General features: G+C 32.5%; 1 protein-coding gene and 1 pseudogene across 1 annotated transcript; both read left to right on the top strand.

Moving 5' to 3' along the window:
- Window positions 1-1,372: 1,372 nt before the first annotated feature.
- Window positions 1,373-5,521, top strand: LOC131941141 (putative U3 small nucleolar RNA-associated protein 11; annotated as a pseudogene).
- A 4,429-nt stretch (window positions 5,522-9,950) lies between these two features.
- On the top strand, window positions 9,951-15,124 carry LOC131941140 (uncharacterized). The gene is made up of 11 exons (XM_059300149.1): window positions 9,951-9,962; window positions 10,344-10,395; window positions 10,658-10,693; window positions 11,666-11,732; window positions 11,866-11,975; window positions 12,639-12,662; window positions 13,047-13,061; window positions 13,755-13,836; window positions 14,143-14,209; window positions 14,643-14,697; window positions 15,033-15,124. The coding sequence occupies exons 1-11, from the start codon at window positions 9,951-9,953 to the stop codon at window positions 15,122-15,124; spliced, it is 612 nt and encodes a 203-aa protein (XP_059156132.1).
- The last annotated feature ends 3,710 nt before the right edge of the window (window positions 15,125-18,834 follow it).

Below are 18,834 nucleotides of genomic sequence, written 5' to 3'. Positions count from 1 at the left end.
ACATTTGATCTCTAGCTGCTTCAAATCTGCCCCGTACTCTCCATCGCGCTTAGATGGCTTAGATGTTGCCTTCAAGTATTTTTTAAGCTGATTTAAACCTCTCCCCTCCATCACCCCCCCCCCCTCCCGCCATTCACATTCATATGGGACGGCGTGGCCTAGCGGTAGAGAGCTCGACTGCTAAAACAAAAGTCTCGTGTTCGAATCCGGGTTCAAGTCAGTAGAATATACCTGAGTCCACCCAGCTCTGATGGGTACCTATCTCTAGTTAGAGAAACAAAGGCGACTGGGCATAGTGCTGACCACACTATCTCCTCATATGCGAGTTCTCTGAAGCAGATGAACTCTTCATCTACTTCATCTAATTCGTCTACTTCATCTACCCCATGTGTCCTGGGAACGAACAGGAGAATATGATGATTCACATTCCTATGGTAGTAAAATGACATCACACCTATCTTTCAATTATTTTGTTGAAAAATAACGTGTGGTTGAGTAGAAGAGCGCGCGACTACTAGCCCGACAGTCTCGAGTTCAGATCTCGGTCCGGACATGAGTCTGTAGAACGTCTCTGAGTCCACCCAGCTCTTACCGGTACCTGGCTCACGTTGGGTAAAGCAAAAACGGCTGGCATCGTGGTGACGACAAAATCGCCGATATCAACAAATATTTAAACCCTACTTTTTCTGCCCAATGAATCGTTAGATCGTAAAGAGGAAATGTAGCTACTTTTATATTACTTGTGTGAAATGTAGGCACCTTTTATATTACTTATGTAAAACGTAGGCCACTTTTATATTACTTGTTCGTAACGTAGGCTAATTTTATATTACTTGTTTGTAACGTAGGCCACTTTTATATTACTTGTGTGAAATGTAGGCAACTTTTATATTACTTGTGTGAAATGTAGGCAACTTTTATATTACTTGTTTGAAATGTAGGCAACTTTTATATTACTTATGTAAAACGTAGGTCACTTTTATATTACTTGTTCGTAACGGAGGCAACTTTTATATTACTTGTTTGAAATGTAGGCTACTTTTATATTACTTATGTGAAATGTAGGCAACTTTTATATTACTTGTTTGAAATGTAGGCCACTTTTATATTACTTGTGTGAAATGTAGGCAACTTTTATATTACTTGTTTGAAATGTAGGCAACTTTTATATTACTTATGTAAAACGTAGGCCACTTTTATATTACTTGTTCGTAACGGAGGCAACTTTTATATTACTCGTTTTAAAAACAAAATATTTTTTTCTCCGCTGATCAACGTGATGTTCCTGTATTCCTGTATTCTGGCTTCTCTTTTCTCTTAGATTGTGATACAACGATCAAGAATTGTCAATTAATCGCAGGGAACGCAATAAATGCAAACATCTCTTCAACTGAAAAATGCAGGTAAGTAACATACACTGTGTGAGACTAGGTGGTAGATGTATTTAGACCTAAACTAAAACAACACTAAAGCTGTTTTTTTTTGTTGTTGTTTTTCTTTTGTTTTGTTTTTATAAAGTACTATACCAGTAGTACGTCCTTCTCATCGCCAGAGTAAGAAAACAACTTCAAGGCTAATTAGTTATTGTTTAATTAGGTCACGTAGTGGAAATTGCGCGACTTCACTCATTTATTTTGTCACGGATGTTTTCAGGGGAGAAAAAAAACTGTTGTCATTATTAACTAGGCCTACTCAGAACAGGTAATTGTCGAGAGGCTTAAAGGGCAATAACCTTGGTTTTGTTTTCTCAGACGAAAACCCCATAATTTTTGGAACTGAAACTGTCATTTTTTTTTAAAATTATTTCTCTGTTTCTATATATTATATTTTTTGTTCATTTAATGTTCACATTTCGATGGGTTTTTTTTTTTAATTTTCAGTCAACCAAATTCAGCTCATCTATAAACCCATTGATCTATTAATGCCTACTTGTATTTAGATATACATCTAGTAGGCCTATCTGATCAATTGAGTCGAATGTCTTCTTGGAAAAAAGATAAAACACAGAATTTTATTTTATTATTATTTCCCTTTGATTATTAATATATGCAATTGATGTTCATTGTTCATGTCTTTGAAGCTATGTAAAATCTATCAAATATATTATTATTACTGATTTAAATGTTTAAAACAATTGAATTAATAAAAATAAAAATAAATAAAAAATCTACCCCCTCCTCTCTCCCCCTCTATCCACTTACCCCCAGACATGATAACCACACAATCCCTTTAACTGTTCCAACGACCCCACCACCCACCGCAACATCAATATCCAGAACTTATTTAAAGTTCTAAATCTTGTCTCTTTCCCCTCATCTTTCACACTGCAACCTTTTGAAAACTCAATGCGACCACTACAACACCCTTTCAACTAGTCAACTTAAGTTGTTTCCCTACATAGAAAATGCTTCACTGTCCCATTGACCCTCTCTGAAAAATTTCCTTTCCTCTCCCCACCCAGACTTCTGACACTTTCATTTGACCTTCACCCCTTTTACTGTCATCCTTTGCAATTTTTTTTTATAATCAAATACATGACATCATGTAAATATTCATTATGTACATTTGCAAAACCTTTCGTTTTCATTTGGTGTTCAAAATTATGTTAAAAAATTTGATGTTGAGGTACTTGTTTTAATTGCAAATAAAATTCATAGAGAGCGACCGCAGCCTGAGGAGCGCAGGCATCTGTGTATGCTAGAGAGGAAAAAAGATTATGTAGAAAGAGCAAAAGATTTCCATAAAAAAGAAGAAACTTTAAAAAAGCTGAAAAGAAAGGCTGAGGACAGAAGCCCCGATGAGTTTTATTTTAACATGACGAGAACCCAGAAACTGGATGGTGAGCACCAGCTACGTGAATCTGAAGAGCCAGTTGTTACTGAGGAGCAAGAAAGATTTATATCCACGCAAGACAGAAGATATGTGCTTTACAGGTTGTCCAAGGAATTAAAGAAAATAGAAAAACTAAAGCAGTCATTGCATATGATTGACAGCGACCAAAAGAAAAATACTCACCTGATATTTGTCGATTCTAAAAAAAAAAAGCTGAGATTTTTTATGCTGCCAAGTTTTTTGACACTCATCCAGCTTTCATAGACAGAGCTTTCAACAGGCCAAAGTTAGATGCTCTGAAAACAGGGACTTTCTCTTTAAACTCTGAGGAACTTGAATCTGTGATGACAGCTAAAGACGCAGCTTACAGGGAGCAGAGGCGTAGCTAGGGGGGGGGCGGGGGGGGCGGCCGCCCCGGGCGCCGACCCTTTGGGGGCGCCAAAAGGGGTGGGAAAAAAATTTTAAAGCTGATTTTATGCTGCAGTTTTGAATTATAAACTGTCTAAGTTAAGAAATGTAATGGCTACACGTCTTTACAAACTGATTTAACTGTTTTCTACCTTGATTTCTTAATGTAAAACATATACTCTTAAGAAACAGTGACCGGCAAAACCGCTTTGAAGCTTTACCTAGATGGGGGGGGGGGGGGCGCTTTTTCGAGACTTAAAACGGAAGAATTTACACTAGATTGTTGAGTCGATAAACGTTACCACTATTAAAAGAAACCAATTGTATTGAAACGTATTGTACGATTGTTGAACTGTAAAATACGTTAGTGACTTTTATCAAGATGGTGCAGGGGGGGGGCGCTTTTAGGCTAAATAAAATAGCAAAATTACACAGGATTCTGAGAAAACAACCTTTAGCTCTCAGAAAGAAACGAATTGTACTGTGCATTGTATAATTGTGTAACATTTTTAAAAAAAAGTTTGTTACGTTAAAAAACCGCTCTACAAACTTTGTCCAAGATGGTTGTGATGAGTGTGTGGGTGGGGGTGGGGGCGCTTTTTTCGCTAAAAAAATCGCAAGTATTTGTACTGGATTGGTGAGCAGATAACTCTCTTAACACTTAGTAAAGAAACCAAGTGTATTAACGCGTAATGTACAATTTCAATAGCCAGTTTTGTTTTAAAAAAAAGACGCGACTAGTTCTTTGTAAGATTCTTACGATTCTCTCAACTTCAACGTGAGAGATCAGATACTTTTGATTGATTGCATTACATCTTACCTGGATCACTGAACTATATTAAAGAGAACTAAATATCACGGATTCTTGAATCCCTAAGCCACTAACCACCACTTTTTTCCATGCTCTTATTTCATTCTCCACTGTCTGTAATCTAGCTCCAAGCCATACAGTAAAAGAGACCACATTTAGTTATAGATCCTGATTGAATTTTTTTGACAATGCATTTGAATTCTACATTTTCTTAGAGTATTAAAACGCGTTTTATTGCTGCTGATTATAATCAGAACGTCATGGGCTATCATTAAATTGATTGTTACTGCTTCTTCAATCAATACAATTAGTTCTGCATTTGTTGTTGACGTTGTGCGAGCAGTGTTTCTTCCAGACTTTTTTCTTCGGGGGGGGGGGGGGGGGGGGCACTTGAAATTTTCGGGGGGGGGGGGCGGTAGACTTTCTTCGGGGGGGGGGGGGCGGACACTGTTAAACGTATATATTTTCTATATATAAATTTCATTTCGTTCGGGGGGGCGGTAAAATTTTTCGGGGGGCTTCGCCCCCCCCCCCCCCAAAGAGATGCCTGGAAGAAACTCTGTGTGCGAGAAGGCAGGGCTAATCTGCGAAATCCAAGACTACGAGCTGTTAACATCCGTTGGATTCCAGTTTGTTTTCTCTAGCTTGTTTTGTCATACCATCAACCAATCAACGAAATACCCATGTCGTATTCCAATGTGAACTATAAATATTTCTGATAACTTCTTCTTGTATGTCACTTGTGTGTCCTTACTCTAACAAACTTCGAATCCAACTATGTACCATATCACAACAGAGATCGTTCCAAAACTAGAACATTAAAGGCTGGTCTAAACATATTAGCGTTAGCTACAAACTACCCTCTAACACAGATCAGGCTTATTTTTTTTACTGACATTACTAATCTTTCGTAAAAAAAAGTTAAACGCATCTTAATGGGAATTAAATTGTCGTAAAGTTTTAAGGAATGAAAATCATACAATGTAATTATTAAACCTTGTCCGGACTGTAGCGTACACGCTTACTCACACGCTTACACACACAAATACACTCTTACCCACACAAGCTTATATATAAACACACTATCACACACACATAATTATACACACACACACATGTATATATATATATATATATATATATATATATATATATATATATATATATATATATATATATATATATAATATATATAAGCGGGGGGGGGGGGCGCCAAATTGAAAGTTCGCCCCGGGCGCCGGGAAGGGTCGCTACGCCTCTGACAGGGAGTTAACCAAGAGAATTGACAGAGAGCGGGAACACAAAATTATTGCTGACAAGCTGGAATCCAAACTTTTTGCCTTGGACAAAACCCACAAGAAAAAGTGTGTGGTCCCAGAGTCCAAAGAAAGCGCAGCACAATACAAATTCACCTTCAAGAGACAAAAATAGTTGTATTGTATTATATGCTTATTAATAAATTTAAAAAAAACATTAAAAAAAAATAAAAAAAAAAAAAAAAATAGATCTATTTATAAATCTATTTCACTATCAGACTGAAGCCAAGCATATGTTCACATTTGAAACTCTTAGTAAGTTTAACTATATTCCAAAGATTAATATTTAACATCTGCCCCCCCCCCTTCCCCTCCCCCCACCAATTTCCTGGCTTCTAGTAAAGTAAAATTACTTAGTCTTGTATGTATTCATATTTATGTACTCTGGTAAAGTAACATTCCCTTGTCTTGTATGTATTCATATTCATGTACTCTAGTAAAGTAAAATTACCTAGTCTTGTATGTATTCATATTTATGTACTCTAGTAAAGTAACATTCCCTTGTCTTGTACGTATTCATATTTATGTACTCTAGTAAAGTAAAATTACCTAGTCTTGTATGTAATCATATTTATGTACTCTAGTAAAGTAACATTACCTTGTGTTGTATGTATTCATATTTATGTACTCTAGTAAGATAACATTCCCTTGTCTTGTACGTATTCATATTTATTGTCTCTAGTAAAGTGTCAGAGTCCTTGAGCTGCATAAGAAACCAGAGTTGTGTGAGCGACATCGTGTTCAGGATTCTCTTCATTAAGACCAGAGATAGCTTGACTAATTATAGCTTGGCCTGCAGTAAGTACAATCTGTTGTACCATCAATACAATGACTAGCAAGTACAATCTAGTGTACCATCAATACACTGACTAGCAAGTACAATCTAGTGTACCATCAATACAATGACTAGCAAGTACAATCTAGTGTACCATCAATACACTGACTAGCAAGTACAATCTAGTGTACCATCAATACAATGACTAGCAAGTACAATCTAGTGTACCATCAATACAATGACTAGCAAGTACAATCTAGTGTACCATCAATACAATGACTAGCAAGTACAATCTAGTGTACCATCAATACAATGACTAGCAAGTACAATCTAGTGTACCATCAATACAATGACTAGCAAGTACAATCTGTTGTACCATCAATACAATGACTAGCAAGTACAATCTGTTGTACCATCAATACAATGACTAGCAACAGCATGATGAACAGCCTATAATTTAACCCAAGATCTAAACAAAGCATAATGTAGGCACATTGATCCAACAACTAATCACAATATAATCTACAAATTAATCGAAAAACTAACTATATTATAATCTACAAATAATCCAAGAACTAACCACATTTCAATCTACAAACTAATCTAAGAACAAACCACATTATAATTTACACATTGTTCCAAGAAGTAAACAAAATTTAATCTACAAATTGATATAAGCACTAGCCACATTATAATCTACAAATTAATCCAACAATTATCCAAGACTAAAGCAGTATGTAAACATTAAGCGAACAACTAACCACTTTATAATCTACACGTTAATTCTAGAACTAATAACAGCGTTATGTACACATCAATCCCTCAAACAAGAAAATAGTGGTGGTTGTTCAGAGATCAAAGATTTTTAAATCTACACTAGCTTTTTTTTTTCAATTTTTTAAAAAAAGTTTTGTTGTTTTAATTGATTCAATTAATAAGATGAAGCAGCATTATTACAAAATTCTTTCGCTTAATGCACTTTCAGGCTTTAATCAGTTGTATACTTGAGTTTCTAAACATTATATATTCTAATAAATTTAAAATATTAACCAATATTATCAAGAAAGTATACTGGAGTTATTTTATTGTCTGTTATAAAAATAATGTGCATGACCACCAATTACAACCCTTGATGTACAGTAATCCAGTTGTAAAACAAAATGAAGCATCTCTTAACGATGGATGCGCAATGGAAAGAAAAATGAAATATATTTTTTTTTTATTCAGTGCACAAAGCAATCGAAAGGGAAATTTTGAAATGCAAATTTAAATTTAAACATGTCCTAAAATATTAATAAGGTTTCATTATTAATATTTGACCTAGGGCTATAAATAATTTATTAAAATTATTAGCAAAAAGTCACAACAATTAAAGAATCAATATCAATGCTCATTCTTTTGTTATATTCAATTTTAAGAAACTGTTTTGTTTTTATCTTTCAGCAAATCTTACTGACACGTTCTACCCTACTTGTGAGTTTGTCTTTGTTTTCTAAATTTTTTACTGTTGTACAAATAACCTATAACTAATTTTTATTAAAACATCAATCTATTACATTGTTTTCAGCCACAGTTCATATTAGTGTATGAGTGGTGTGGAAAATTAAGACTTTCTGGCTAGCAGTCGTAAACCATTCAACCACACCATCTCCACTATGTTTGCTAATTTAAATTAAAAGAAATTTGATCCTATTCTCTGCATTATTTGGTCACAGATTTCTCCTGTAAAAAGTTAGAAGTCACTAGTTTCGTATTATAATCCTCATATGTCTTAATTGTATATGTATTGATCGGTATCCACAATTAAATAATTTTTATAATTTTATCTCCCTACATGAACTTCACAATACAGCAACAGACAGTAAGTATTCTACACCAATTAAATTTGTATCTATATTTTTCCACATCTATTCAAATATAATCCTTTAATTTTCAAATAATGTAAAAAGTAACATATAGTAACATATAGTCAGAGTTTCTTACAGGCATCTTTTCAGGGAACATAGCCCCCCCCCCCCCCCCCCCCCAAAAAAAAAAAACTTCTACAGTACCACTAAACAAAAAAGAATTTATATAGAAAATATATACTTTTCAATTTAGCTTCCCCCCCCCCCTGAAAATTTTGGGACCCCCCCCCCCAAAGAAATAATTCTGTAAGAAACTGCATATATATATATATATATATATATATATATATATATATATATATATATATATATATATATATATATATATATATATATATATATATATATATATATATATATATATATGTATAAATTAATATATATTTGTATACATATATATGTATGTATTCGTATATATTCAACAAAATAACAAAATTAAACTAAAAACCACAGTAATTGAATAGCTTATTTATATGTAAATATACACAAATAGCTGTTTACAGAACACTAATTTAGATTATAATTTGTGCCTACCTAGCATGCAAAACAGGAAAGAACAATTGCCTGTTTGCCTATGTGGACAAGTTGTTTGAAAGAAACAGGACATCAACCAATGCTACAGACCTACCTTCAGCCCTTTGTCAGTAAGTTAAACACCCAGTGTTTAATGCCATATTGAACTATGCTAACATCAGCCAAATTCTGTATTAACAGTATGCTGATATACGTTAACACAAGTCTTGTTTTGTATTAAAAATATTTATATATATGCTAACGCAAGTCATATTTTATATTAAAAGTATAATGATATATGCTAAAAAGATTCATATTCTACATATATAATATGTGTCAAAGGGATAGTAGCTTTTTAGTACATATTATTTCTGGTTGGTGTCTATTTAATTTTTTAAACAGGTGTTTTGTTACCATAGAAACACACAAATATCTCTTTACCTGGTGTGTTTAACAAAAAGCCTACCTAATTAATATGTTACTTTAGTCATCTGCTGAGACTGTATCTTGTTACATTAATTATTTTAATTTGATGTATTCACTTCACTGTGAAACATACTCAAAATACCAGTATAGGGTTACAAGGGTCAAGGAATTGTTACATTTAACTTTTTATTCAAATTATTCACTTAACTCTGATGAGGTCCAAAAGCCTATACCTAGAGTTCAAGGAATGATACCTCACCAAGGACATTCACTTACACTCAAACTTTCACTAATATGTATATGTAGGTAAAGAAGTAAATTTCCCTGTAACCTTAATGTGCCCAGGGTATGTGAAGTAGAGTTTGCCTGATTCTTTGCCCAGCCTCCTTTCCTTTCCTTATTGTGAGTCAGGTTCCCAGCATAGTCCCATGGAGTCAGGGTCATTTTATTGACTAAAACCTGGGATTTGAACTCGAGACTTTCAGGTTAGCAGCCCAATTGCATTACCATTTGAACATACCTTCCCATACTTAAGCCAATATATATTTTGTATTCCTGATTAGGGATCTATCTGACTACATCCAGTGTCGAGCTATAATAGCAAACTGTACCAACGTCGCTGATGTAAGTTGCTTTTAATTTTCTGTAAACATTAAAACACTAAATCTAGGGCTCTTAAAATCATTGTTTTCTCTTGACTAAAAATTTTAAACTCATAATAAATTATTTGTACTTTAAATTTATTTCTCAGTACCAAAAAGTATGTTAGAATATTATAAATTCATACTTTAATGGGGTTAAAATTTTCTACTTTATTAACTGTAGAAATCCTACAAATAAATTAATTTTTCAAGATGTTAGTTGTCATAGTTACCAAGTTTACCCACCAAAACATTTTAATGGAACACATTATGCTGATGTATCTTAAAACACTGTAGATAAATTATTGTCTCTTGTCAAAAATGTTTCCTGGCGTATGCCTATATTCTACTTAAAATTGAGTGGACATAGTGTCCATGTTTTCTATATCTTGTAGGATCATGATTTTGAAATCTTAGTGTGATAGTCCTAATAGATTTTAATCAATTTTTTATTTAATTCGAATATCAATGTATATATGGTTACTTTTTTTTTACAGGAATTTAACTATTAACTAAATTTTTTTCTTCATTAAATTTATTATATAATATGACTTCACACTACTAATATTCTGAGTAATAATATTTTCAATATAAAATTTGTTTAAATAAAATAAAATTTGAATGTCTTTTTACCATAGTCTTTGTATACAAAAGTGTCTTTTGAATCTGGTTTTATAACTTGTGTTTTAAATTAATTGTATTTTCATTTGTAAGCTTACAGCTATAAAATTAGCTGAAGAAGCACGAAGTACAAAGCGCACATGTAGTAAGTGCTAATTAAATTGAATCTTTAAAAATACATAGAGACAATTAAAACATTTTGACATCAGCTTTACATATATTGGTGCACTTTAAAATTTAATAACATTTTAACCTGCATGAAATGTGCATGCTTATTTCTAGGAAGTAAATAATTATAGGCCTGATAATTTCGCTTGTAAAATTTGTTTTTAATATACAGTTTTTACACATTTAAAGAATATAAGATAAATTATTGTCTGACATATTTTTTTCTCTCATACATTTAGCTGTACACGCCTTACAAGCAAATCTTCAATTGGAAGGTAAGTCGAGCATGTAATGTTTTTTCTTTTCTTTCCTCACATGCCCTCTGTCTAAGCTTTCCCACTCCCCACAGTCTCATGCCACTCTGGTCAGCTGTTCCCAATTCCTTCATATCCTTTCAGTCTCCTTCTGAAGGCTATGTTGCCTTGCTGCCTGGGTTGACCCCTGTGTCACCATGTCTGCCTGGGTTGACCCCTGTGTCACCATGTCTGCCTGGGTTGACCCCTGTGTCACCATGTCTGCCTGGGTTGACCCCTGTGTCACCATGTCTGCCTGGGTTGACCCCTGTGTCACCATGTCTGCCTGGGTTGACCCCTGTGTCACCATGTCTTCCTGGGTGGACCCCTGTGTCACCATGTCTTCCTGTGTTGACCCCTGTGTCACCATGTCTTCCTGGGTCGACCCCTGTGTCACCATGTCTTCCTGGGTCGACCCCTGTGTCACCATGTCTTCCTGTGTTGACCCCTGTGTCACCATGTCTTCCTGGGTCGACCCCTGTGTCACCATGTCTTCCTGTGTTGACCCCTGTGTCACCATGTCTTCCTGTGTTGACCCCTGTGTCACCATGTCTTCCTGTGTTGACCCCTGTGTCACCGTTTCTTCCTGCGTCGACCCCTGCATCACTTGCCCTAGGGGGGGTTCCACTCCAAAGCCTGTCTGGCTCTATTTCCAATTTCCATTAGCAGTGTGCCCAATTCATCACCATTTCCTCTCAACAATTAGCTTTTCTATTCTATGAAAAGTAGAAAAGTTGAGCATATATATATATATATATATATATATATATATATATATATATATATATATATATATATATATATTGCACACTGACATGTATAATTGCATGGTCTAATAAACAGACAGATAAAGACATATCACTGTGTACAATATAAAAATTATTTTAAAAAAAATTGTTTTTGAATTTAAAAATTGCAGTTCGGAAATTAAAGTTTAACTCATTAATCCAACAGACTGTTCAAGAGGCGTCAGCCAATGTGAGACCATAGATGACGGTGTGAGCGCCACTGATCTCTGCCCGTTAGTAACAGATTTCTATTCATTTTCTATTGTACTTTAAACACAACTTGTTTTCACCTGAAGAAATCAACTGAATTCTTGCATTGCTGTTCAGAAAAAGTATTCATGATTTGTTGTGTATCTTCTGACCCAGTAAAACCCAGACAGCTGTTAAGTGCATCCATGACCTCCACTGTGTCTCAGATGTGATCCTGCGCTTAACCCAGCTGCAGAAGTTGAAGCTTCTGGCAGGCAAAACTTGTGGTATGTGCTCTGTTGGCTAGGCTGTATTCTCTTGTCTATATTATCTGTAAATAACAAGCTGTTTCTATTTTATTAGACGTTTTGTATTAGATCTATGTATAAGTAGACATCTTAATTTTTTTGTTTTTTTTTTAATGAGAAGAATTTGTTTCTATATTAGACAGTTTGTTTAAAATTTCTTTTATTTTATCTAAGATTTACAAAATATTTTAATTAAATACAGAAGACAGTAGTGTCTGTCTAGAAGGTTTGTCAGCTGTAAATTATTATGTTTATTAAATATAAAATACTGAGTAATTTACCTACTTTTAATATTTGTTTAAACCTATTAATATCTGCCAATTATAAAGTTGCTTTAGTTAAAAATGTCAACATTTACTTCCCCTATTTACCAAATACCCACATTTACTTCCCTAGTTACCTAATGTCCCATTTACTTCCCCTGATTTTCTAATTTCATCTTGTAGCCTACTTCTTAGTATCCAAAATTGCAAAGGGGAAGTAAATAATTGTTGAACAGCGTGAAAACAATGAATTCACTTCACCTTACCTGAAAACTAATTTAACATATTTCTTTTATTATTACCATATCCTTTTTTTTCTAGTTAAAGCAAAATTTATATTGAAATAATTGTGAACTAATTGTTTCATTTCCTTGTGCAGATATAAACAGTTCATTCCCCTTGGGTATGTTTTAACTTATCTTATAGAAATACAACTGAGTATAAATACAAATATTATTTTATAGTGTTGTGTATTTGTAATTATAATTTTAAATCATGTGTATGTTAAATAACAAATTGTAACAATGAGAAAAATATTGTTCAGTGTAACATCAGTGGTATATCAACCTGTGATTCAAAGTATAAGAAAAATATTGAACATACAAAATTTGCTTTGTTTAATATTACACCTCAGTTTTGTCCTAAAAAATTGTTTCCATTAATTTTATAACTCAGTTCTATTCTAAAATACTAATCAATTAACTGAATTTTATCATTTAATTCTCAAAACAATGTTACATATTTATTATAATTTTAAATTTAATTTTCTTTTTTTTCAATGCTGTAGAAAAAAGTACAAGTGGTAAGTTCATTTATCTAAATTTATTATTTTTTATCTCTGGATATATGTTTGCATATTTAAAATCATACACATGTTTCAATTAATTAAATACAAATTTAGGTACTTTCTTTAGATTTAAAATCAAGCATTGTAATGCTCTATAAAATTCTAATCTGTAACTCTTTAAAATAAATCTGTATATATATACAAAAGTTAAGTAAAGAATCCTCTTCAGACCTAGCAATCCATTGGACAGATGAAGTAGAGTTTCATATATTTCTTGACCTTTAGGAAGGGAAGGTGTGGTCGGCACTTTCCCCAGCCACCTATACTCTCCCTAACGAATTAGATACCCATCAGGGACATTTTTCTGATTGGGAACTGGATTCAAACTCAAGGCTTTTTGGTTAGCAGGCTAGCGCGTCTACTGCAAGGCTATGCCATCCATATATATATATCTATATATATATATCTATATATATATATTTATATATCTATATATCTATATATCTATATATATATATATATATATATATATATATATATATATATATATATATATATATATATATATATATATATATATATATATATATATATATGTATATATATATATATATATATATATATATATATATATATATATATATATATATGTATATGTATATATATATATATATATATATATATAAATGTTTTGTGTTGTTTCATCAGCTTGTGATGTAGGAGTCAAGGGATGCTTGTATCCCTATGTGACCAATATTGTTAGCACTAATGTAAGCTCAACGCTCTGCAGGTAATTAAGTAATTAAATGGTTGTATTCTACTGTGAGTTTTATTTAACACTTGCTTTTTTAATGTGACATTTTAAAAAATAAATCAAAATGCAATTTTAAATAAGAAATAAAAATTGTTTGTTTCTATATTTCTATCTTTCACAAGTAAGTTAAGTTTTTTTTAATTTAATTTTTTCTGTAGTTGAAAAATCTGAATAAAATCTTTTTTTTTAGGAAGGTAAGAAAGAATAAAATTGTGTCTGTGAGAAAGTTTTGAAGGTCTAATATATTATTATTGTTGAAGGAGATTTCAATGTTTTTTACAGTGAGTTGAACAAGTTTGTTGGCTGTAAGCGAGCCATCAGCGACACTTGCAAGTATACTTCTAGCCAGGTGAGAGATAATTATCAACAAGTATTTTAGATTCACTCTCTACAAAATATTTTTTTAAATTTTGTTTTAGTCAATTACATTATATTTTGGAATATCTTCTTTTAATATACATGATATTTATAAAAGTACTCACCAACATTTGAGGTTATTTTTTTCTTTAATTGATGAGTTTTTAATTATTCAGATAATTATTTTGAGATAATTTGACAATTACAAAAAATTAGCAATTCTAATAAAATATATTGTAGCTTGTTAAAATATAGCCTACTTATTATAACAAGGTAGTATATTGTAAAACGTTTTTAATTATATAAAGAAACCTCTTTAGATCTGTATGTTAGGGATAGTTTTTATTATTTTATTATACACAGTTTCATTTCATGTAACCGTATAATATTTTATGTTCTCACCAATATCTATTGATAAATTCAAGCTGACCACCATGGGGGATAATGAGAAAACAAGGATGAGACTTGGAACAACATGTTGTAAGTTGGCTTAAATATTTTATTTGTATTAAATTTGTGTTTTATATTTGATTTACAATTTTAAATTTGTGTTTTAAATTTTTTTTACAATTTATTAAATTTGTGTTTTGTATTTATCTTTTTATAATTTAATAAATTTGTGTTTTATATATTTTTTTTAATTTATTAAATGTGTGTTTTCTATTTGTTTTACAATTATTTTATTAATTTTTTTTTAAAATAGGTTTTAAATTTTATTAAGTTTGTATCTTATATTTATCTAACAATTTATTAAATTTTTGTTTTATATTTGTTTTAAAACTGTTAAATTAATATCTTTGTACCATTTGTTAAAGCTCTCAACAAAGGAAGTTTTATGTCTGGAATGAGTGCCACCCTCTTGATCACAACACTCCTTACCACCATTACCATGTTCATCAAGATTTAAGTGTAGCCACTGCTACTTAGGTGTAGCCACTGCTGCTAAAGTGTAGCCACTGCTACTGGACTCTCATTTCATCCGCTCTATGGATAACTTTGGTGAATGAACCATGTAGAATAATGATAAATGTTTTTAGCTGCTTTTCTTATACTTTGATATCTATATGTATTTTCTAATTGTCATAACCCTATATTTTATTTCAATTGGAGCGAAATGTGTTCGAAAAATGCAAAATATTTTATTTGGTAATATGAAACTTTGTTTGGAAAATACTGCCTTGTGCAGTTTTTTCCAAACATGAAGTAAAAGCAAAAATAGACTACAATTTTATATTTTTAATGCTTTTTATTTTTGAAAGCTCTATAGGATTAGAATTTAGTATAAATGTGATATTTGTTTTAAAAATACAATTCTATTATTGTATATTAAACAGAATTGCACTTTTAAAAAAAATTAACTATATGTTTTGAAAGTGGCATAATCGTTAGAGATACAGTTACAAATCATTTAATCATAATTCCTCTTTCTTTTTAATAATTACTTTTGGTGCATAACTTCCATTTCTAAAGTCTTTAACTTTGTTTACCTTTAACTCTAATGGGTAATTGACTCACTTTAGGGAAACAAATTGGCTAGGCATAATGCTGACCACACTATCTTCTCTAAGCCGAGGTCATTGAAACAAATGAACTCTACTTCATCTGCCTTATGTATCTTGGGTACAAACGAGAAAAGATGATGAATAAAGGGACTAGTCTATTTTGCAACACCCCTTTTGTCTTTAATTGCCAGCTCAAGATGTGCTCAGTGGCTAAGAATAGGAGCTTTATATTCACTCAAATCCACAGCTAGACCTGTGTGTTTTTATATTGCCTCTGTCCAACTGCCCCCCTCCACCATCCCAGTGCGTCCCTACGCCTAGTTTCAACATGAGGGACAGTACAGTCATTGGATAACCTATTGTCTTGAGCCATGATATCGAACTCTTGCCTTGTGTGGTAGAAGCGAGAGTTCTATCACTAGACCATACCGACACCTTATAATCCTTAAAGAACTAGTCTTCAACTTGTTATACCAAAACTAGACTTGTATCGTCTTTATCTTTATCATCTTAAATAGTCTAGTCTTAACTTTTTATACTCAGACTTGAATAATCGATAACTGACTATAACCTCATCTTAATTAATGGACTAGTCTTAAATTGTTATACACCATATACTATATAGACTTGTATCGTCTTTACTTTTATCATCTTAAATAGTCTAGACATAACTTTTTAGACTTGAATCATCTTTAACTTTATCTTAATGGACTAGTCTTTAACTGTTTATATTAGTTTATAACGAAACCAGACTTGAACTGACTTTACATTTAGCATAGAGTAAGCATAGACTATTCTTACCTTTTTATTGTCTTTAGACCCTTTTAGTAAAAAGTGCACTCTTGTCTTTAAACACCCAAGTGATCTAGAATACACCTGTTCCTCCTTCTTTTATCTCCATTACCTCTTTATTTTCCTCCAGAAATACACAACTTCTTTCATAGTATCACAATGTATTTCCCAGTTTAATAAACAATTTTTTGTTACCTCGCAATTGACACCCTAACAGAGTTTCTTCCAGTTCGCCCCCCCCCCCCCCCGACAAATTTTTACCGCCCCCCCCCCCCCGAACGAAATGAAATTTATATAATTTATATAGAAAATATATACTTTTAACAGTGTCCGCCCCCCCCCCCCCCCGAAGAAAGTTTACCGCCCCCCCCCCCCCCCCCCGAAGATTTCAAGTGCCCCCCCCCCCGGAGAAAAAAGTCTGGAAGAAACACTGCACCCTAATGACCGGACTCCAGACAGCTAAAAACCGATGTCATTATTGGGTAATTAAAGCCCCAAATGTGCTAAAACTCTTGTAAAAAGAATAGAGGGTAAGAGAAATAGAAGTTTTGTACATACTAGCAAAACTAATATTGTTTATTTTTTATCTGTTAATTTTTATTTGTTGTGAATCTGCAAAATTATATGCTTGTATTTAGTTATGTGTAGCGTCTAGATCACGGGTTCTCAATTATTTTCGATTTTTTTTAATTTGAAAAAAAGACATGTAATACTATTTTTAAAAAACATTTCATTATTATGCGTTTTTTTTTTTAAATTTCTTTTTCTGTACATGGAAACCGTGATCTATAAACTGTTAATATTTGTTAATTTTAAACGTTTTATGATTTTTGTAGCGCAAATTTAATGTTAGTAAAGAGGGCTTTAAAATAAATATTGGCTTTAAAAGTTGGTGTATTGTATTTTAGAAAACAATTTTTGTTATTTTCATTGTTTTACTTTCCATGGCCATTCCGTTAGACTTCAAGGAAGGATTGAGTGCTGTTTTATTTTAAAATATTTAAATTGATGAAATTGAAACGGCTTTTCAACTACTTTTATAAAATACAAAAATATGACAATAAATGTAGTCGATGGTTCCAAAACAACTTTAGTTTTTACAAATGTAACTATAATTTTATCATTTGCCGTATTTCTGTTTAAAGATTTAAAAAAAAAAAAAACTAGTTTGATTGCATAGAATTTTCAAGTCTATTGGTGTAAACATGTACAGTGTATTGTACAAATGCAATAAAATAAAAAGACTATCAAATGTGTTTTGTTTTACTGATATCCTCCAACAAGCACACATCCCACCACATCTTAACTCCAACGTGACATAATGTCTCCACTAAAATTCACATAAATTGTAAACGCTCATTTGACCTCTGGAAACAATTCACAAGACTCTGGGGTCAAACAATACAATACACTACCACTCAGCTCTATCGAACATTTAAAAATTAACAGCCAACAATGGTAAACAGTTCACTATCGACGGTTGGCTATAGGGCTGGTACGTAGGTCACCAACCAGTTCTACGGCTCAATAAAACCTGCATGAGCCATAGAACTGGTTGATGACCTACTTACCAGCCCTTTTAAGTGGTTGCTTGTATTTATTATTGTTATCTCCCCTTAGATTCTAAACCGTTTTTAAATATATTTTTTTAAATAGATATTAATTTTTTATGGCATTATCATCGAGGAAGAAGGAATATTTTAAGTTAGAAAAAAAATCGCTGCATTAGAAGTGGGTCAAAACAGAGTTACAAAACTTGCAACAAAACCTTAAACAAAGACACAATCACTTTGCGAACTAAGTAAATGCTTGTAACAAGAAGAAAGTATGAGGCTATATCGAGCAGGAATCTGACAAGGATTACGGAAAAATTTGTAATAAAAACGCCTATAGGTTGTAATGTATCAGATAGTTTTAACAACCATTAACGTCAGGACTAGGCTTAGGATTACGGTCGAAATCAAGAAAGCTCCTAGGGCTAGTCTTACTTTGTTGTGAAGCTAGGATTGGCTTAGATTACAATGATAATAAAATGGTATTTTGTAACGACAAAAAAAAGTACACAAGAAGACATTTTTTAGCGTTGCGCTAAAAAAAAGTTTCTTTATGCTAAGTTGTTTTTTACTTTCTCGTATAAGAATTATAGAGGAAGTAAAAAAAAAATCTAGATTTTCACAAATCCCACAAATCCCAAAACCCCAGTATTATCTTGATTCCCATTCTTACAGCGACAAGTGGATCGTGGTGACCAGTGTGTCCCAGCCAACAGATGAGCTCACGTTTGTAATAGATTGGAAACACTGACGACGGAAACCATGCTGTT

Source organism: Physella acuta, unplaced genomic scaffold (assembly GCF_028476545.2).
Source record: "Physella acuta isolate Inbredline_101_S28 unplaced genomic scaffold, ASM2847654v3 ptg000350l, whole genome shotgun sequence".
NCBI classification, from domain to species: domain Eukaryota; kingdom Metazoa; phylum Mollusca; class Gastropoda; family Physidae; genus Physella; species Physella acuta.
Note: the sequence above shows the minus strand (reverse complement) of the source record. Positions and strands in the feature narration are given on the sequence as shown.

Excerpts from the sequence above, each read along its gene's own strand:
- LOC131941140 (XM_059300149.1), top strand. Across the intron at positions 14,210-14,642 it reads GCAAGTATACTTCTAGCCAG|CTGACCACCATGGGGGATAA; the intron begins GTGAGAGATAAT and ends GATAAATTCAAG. Across the intron at positions 14,698-15,032 it reads GAGACTTGGAACAACATGTT|CTCTCAACAAAGGAAGTTTT; the intron begins GTAAGTTGGCTT and ends CATTTGTTAAAG.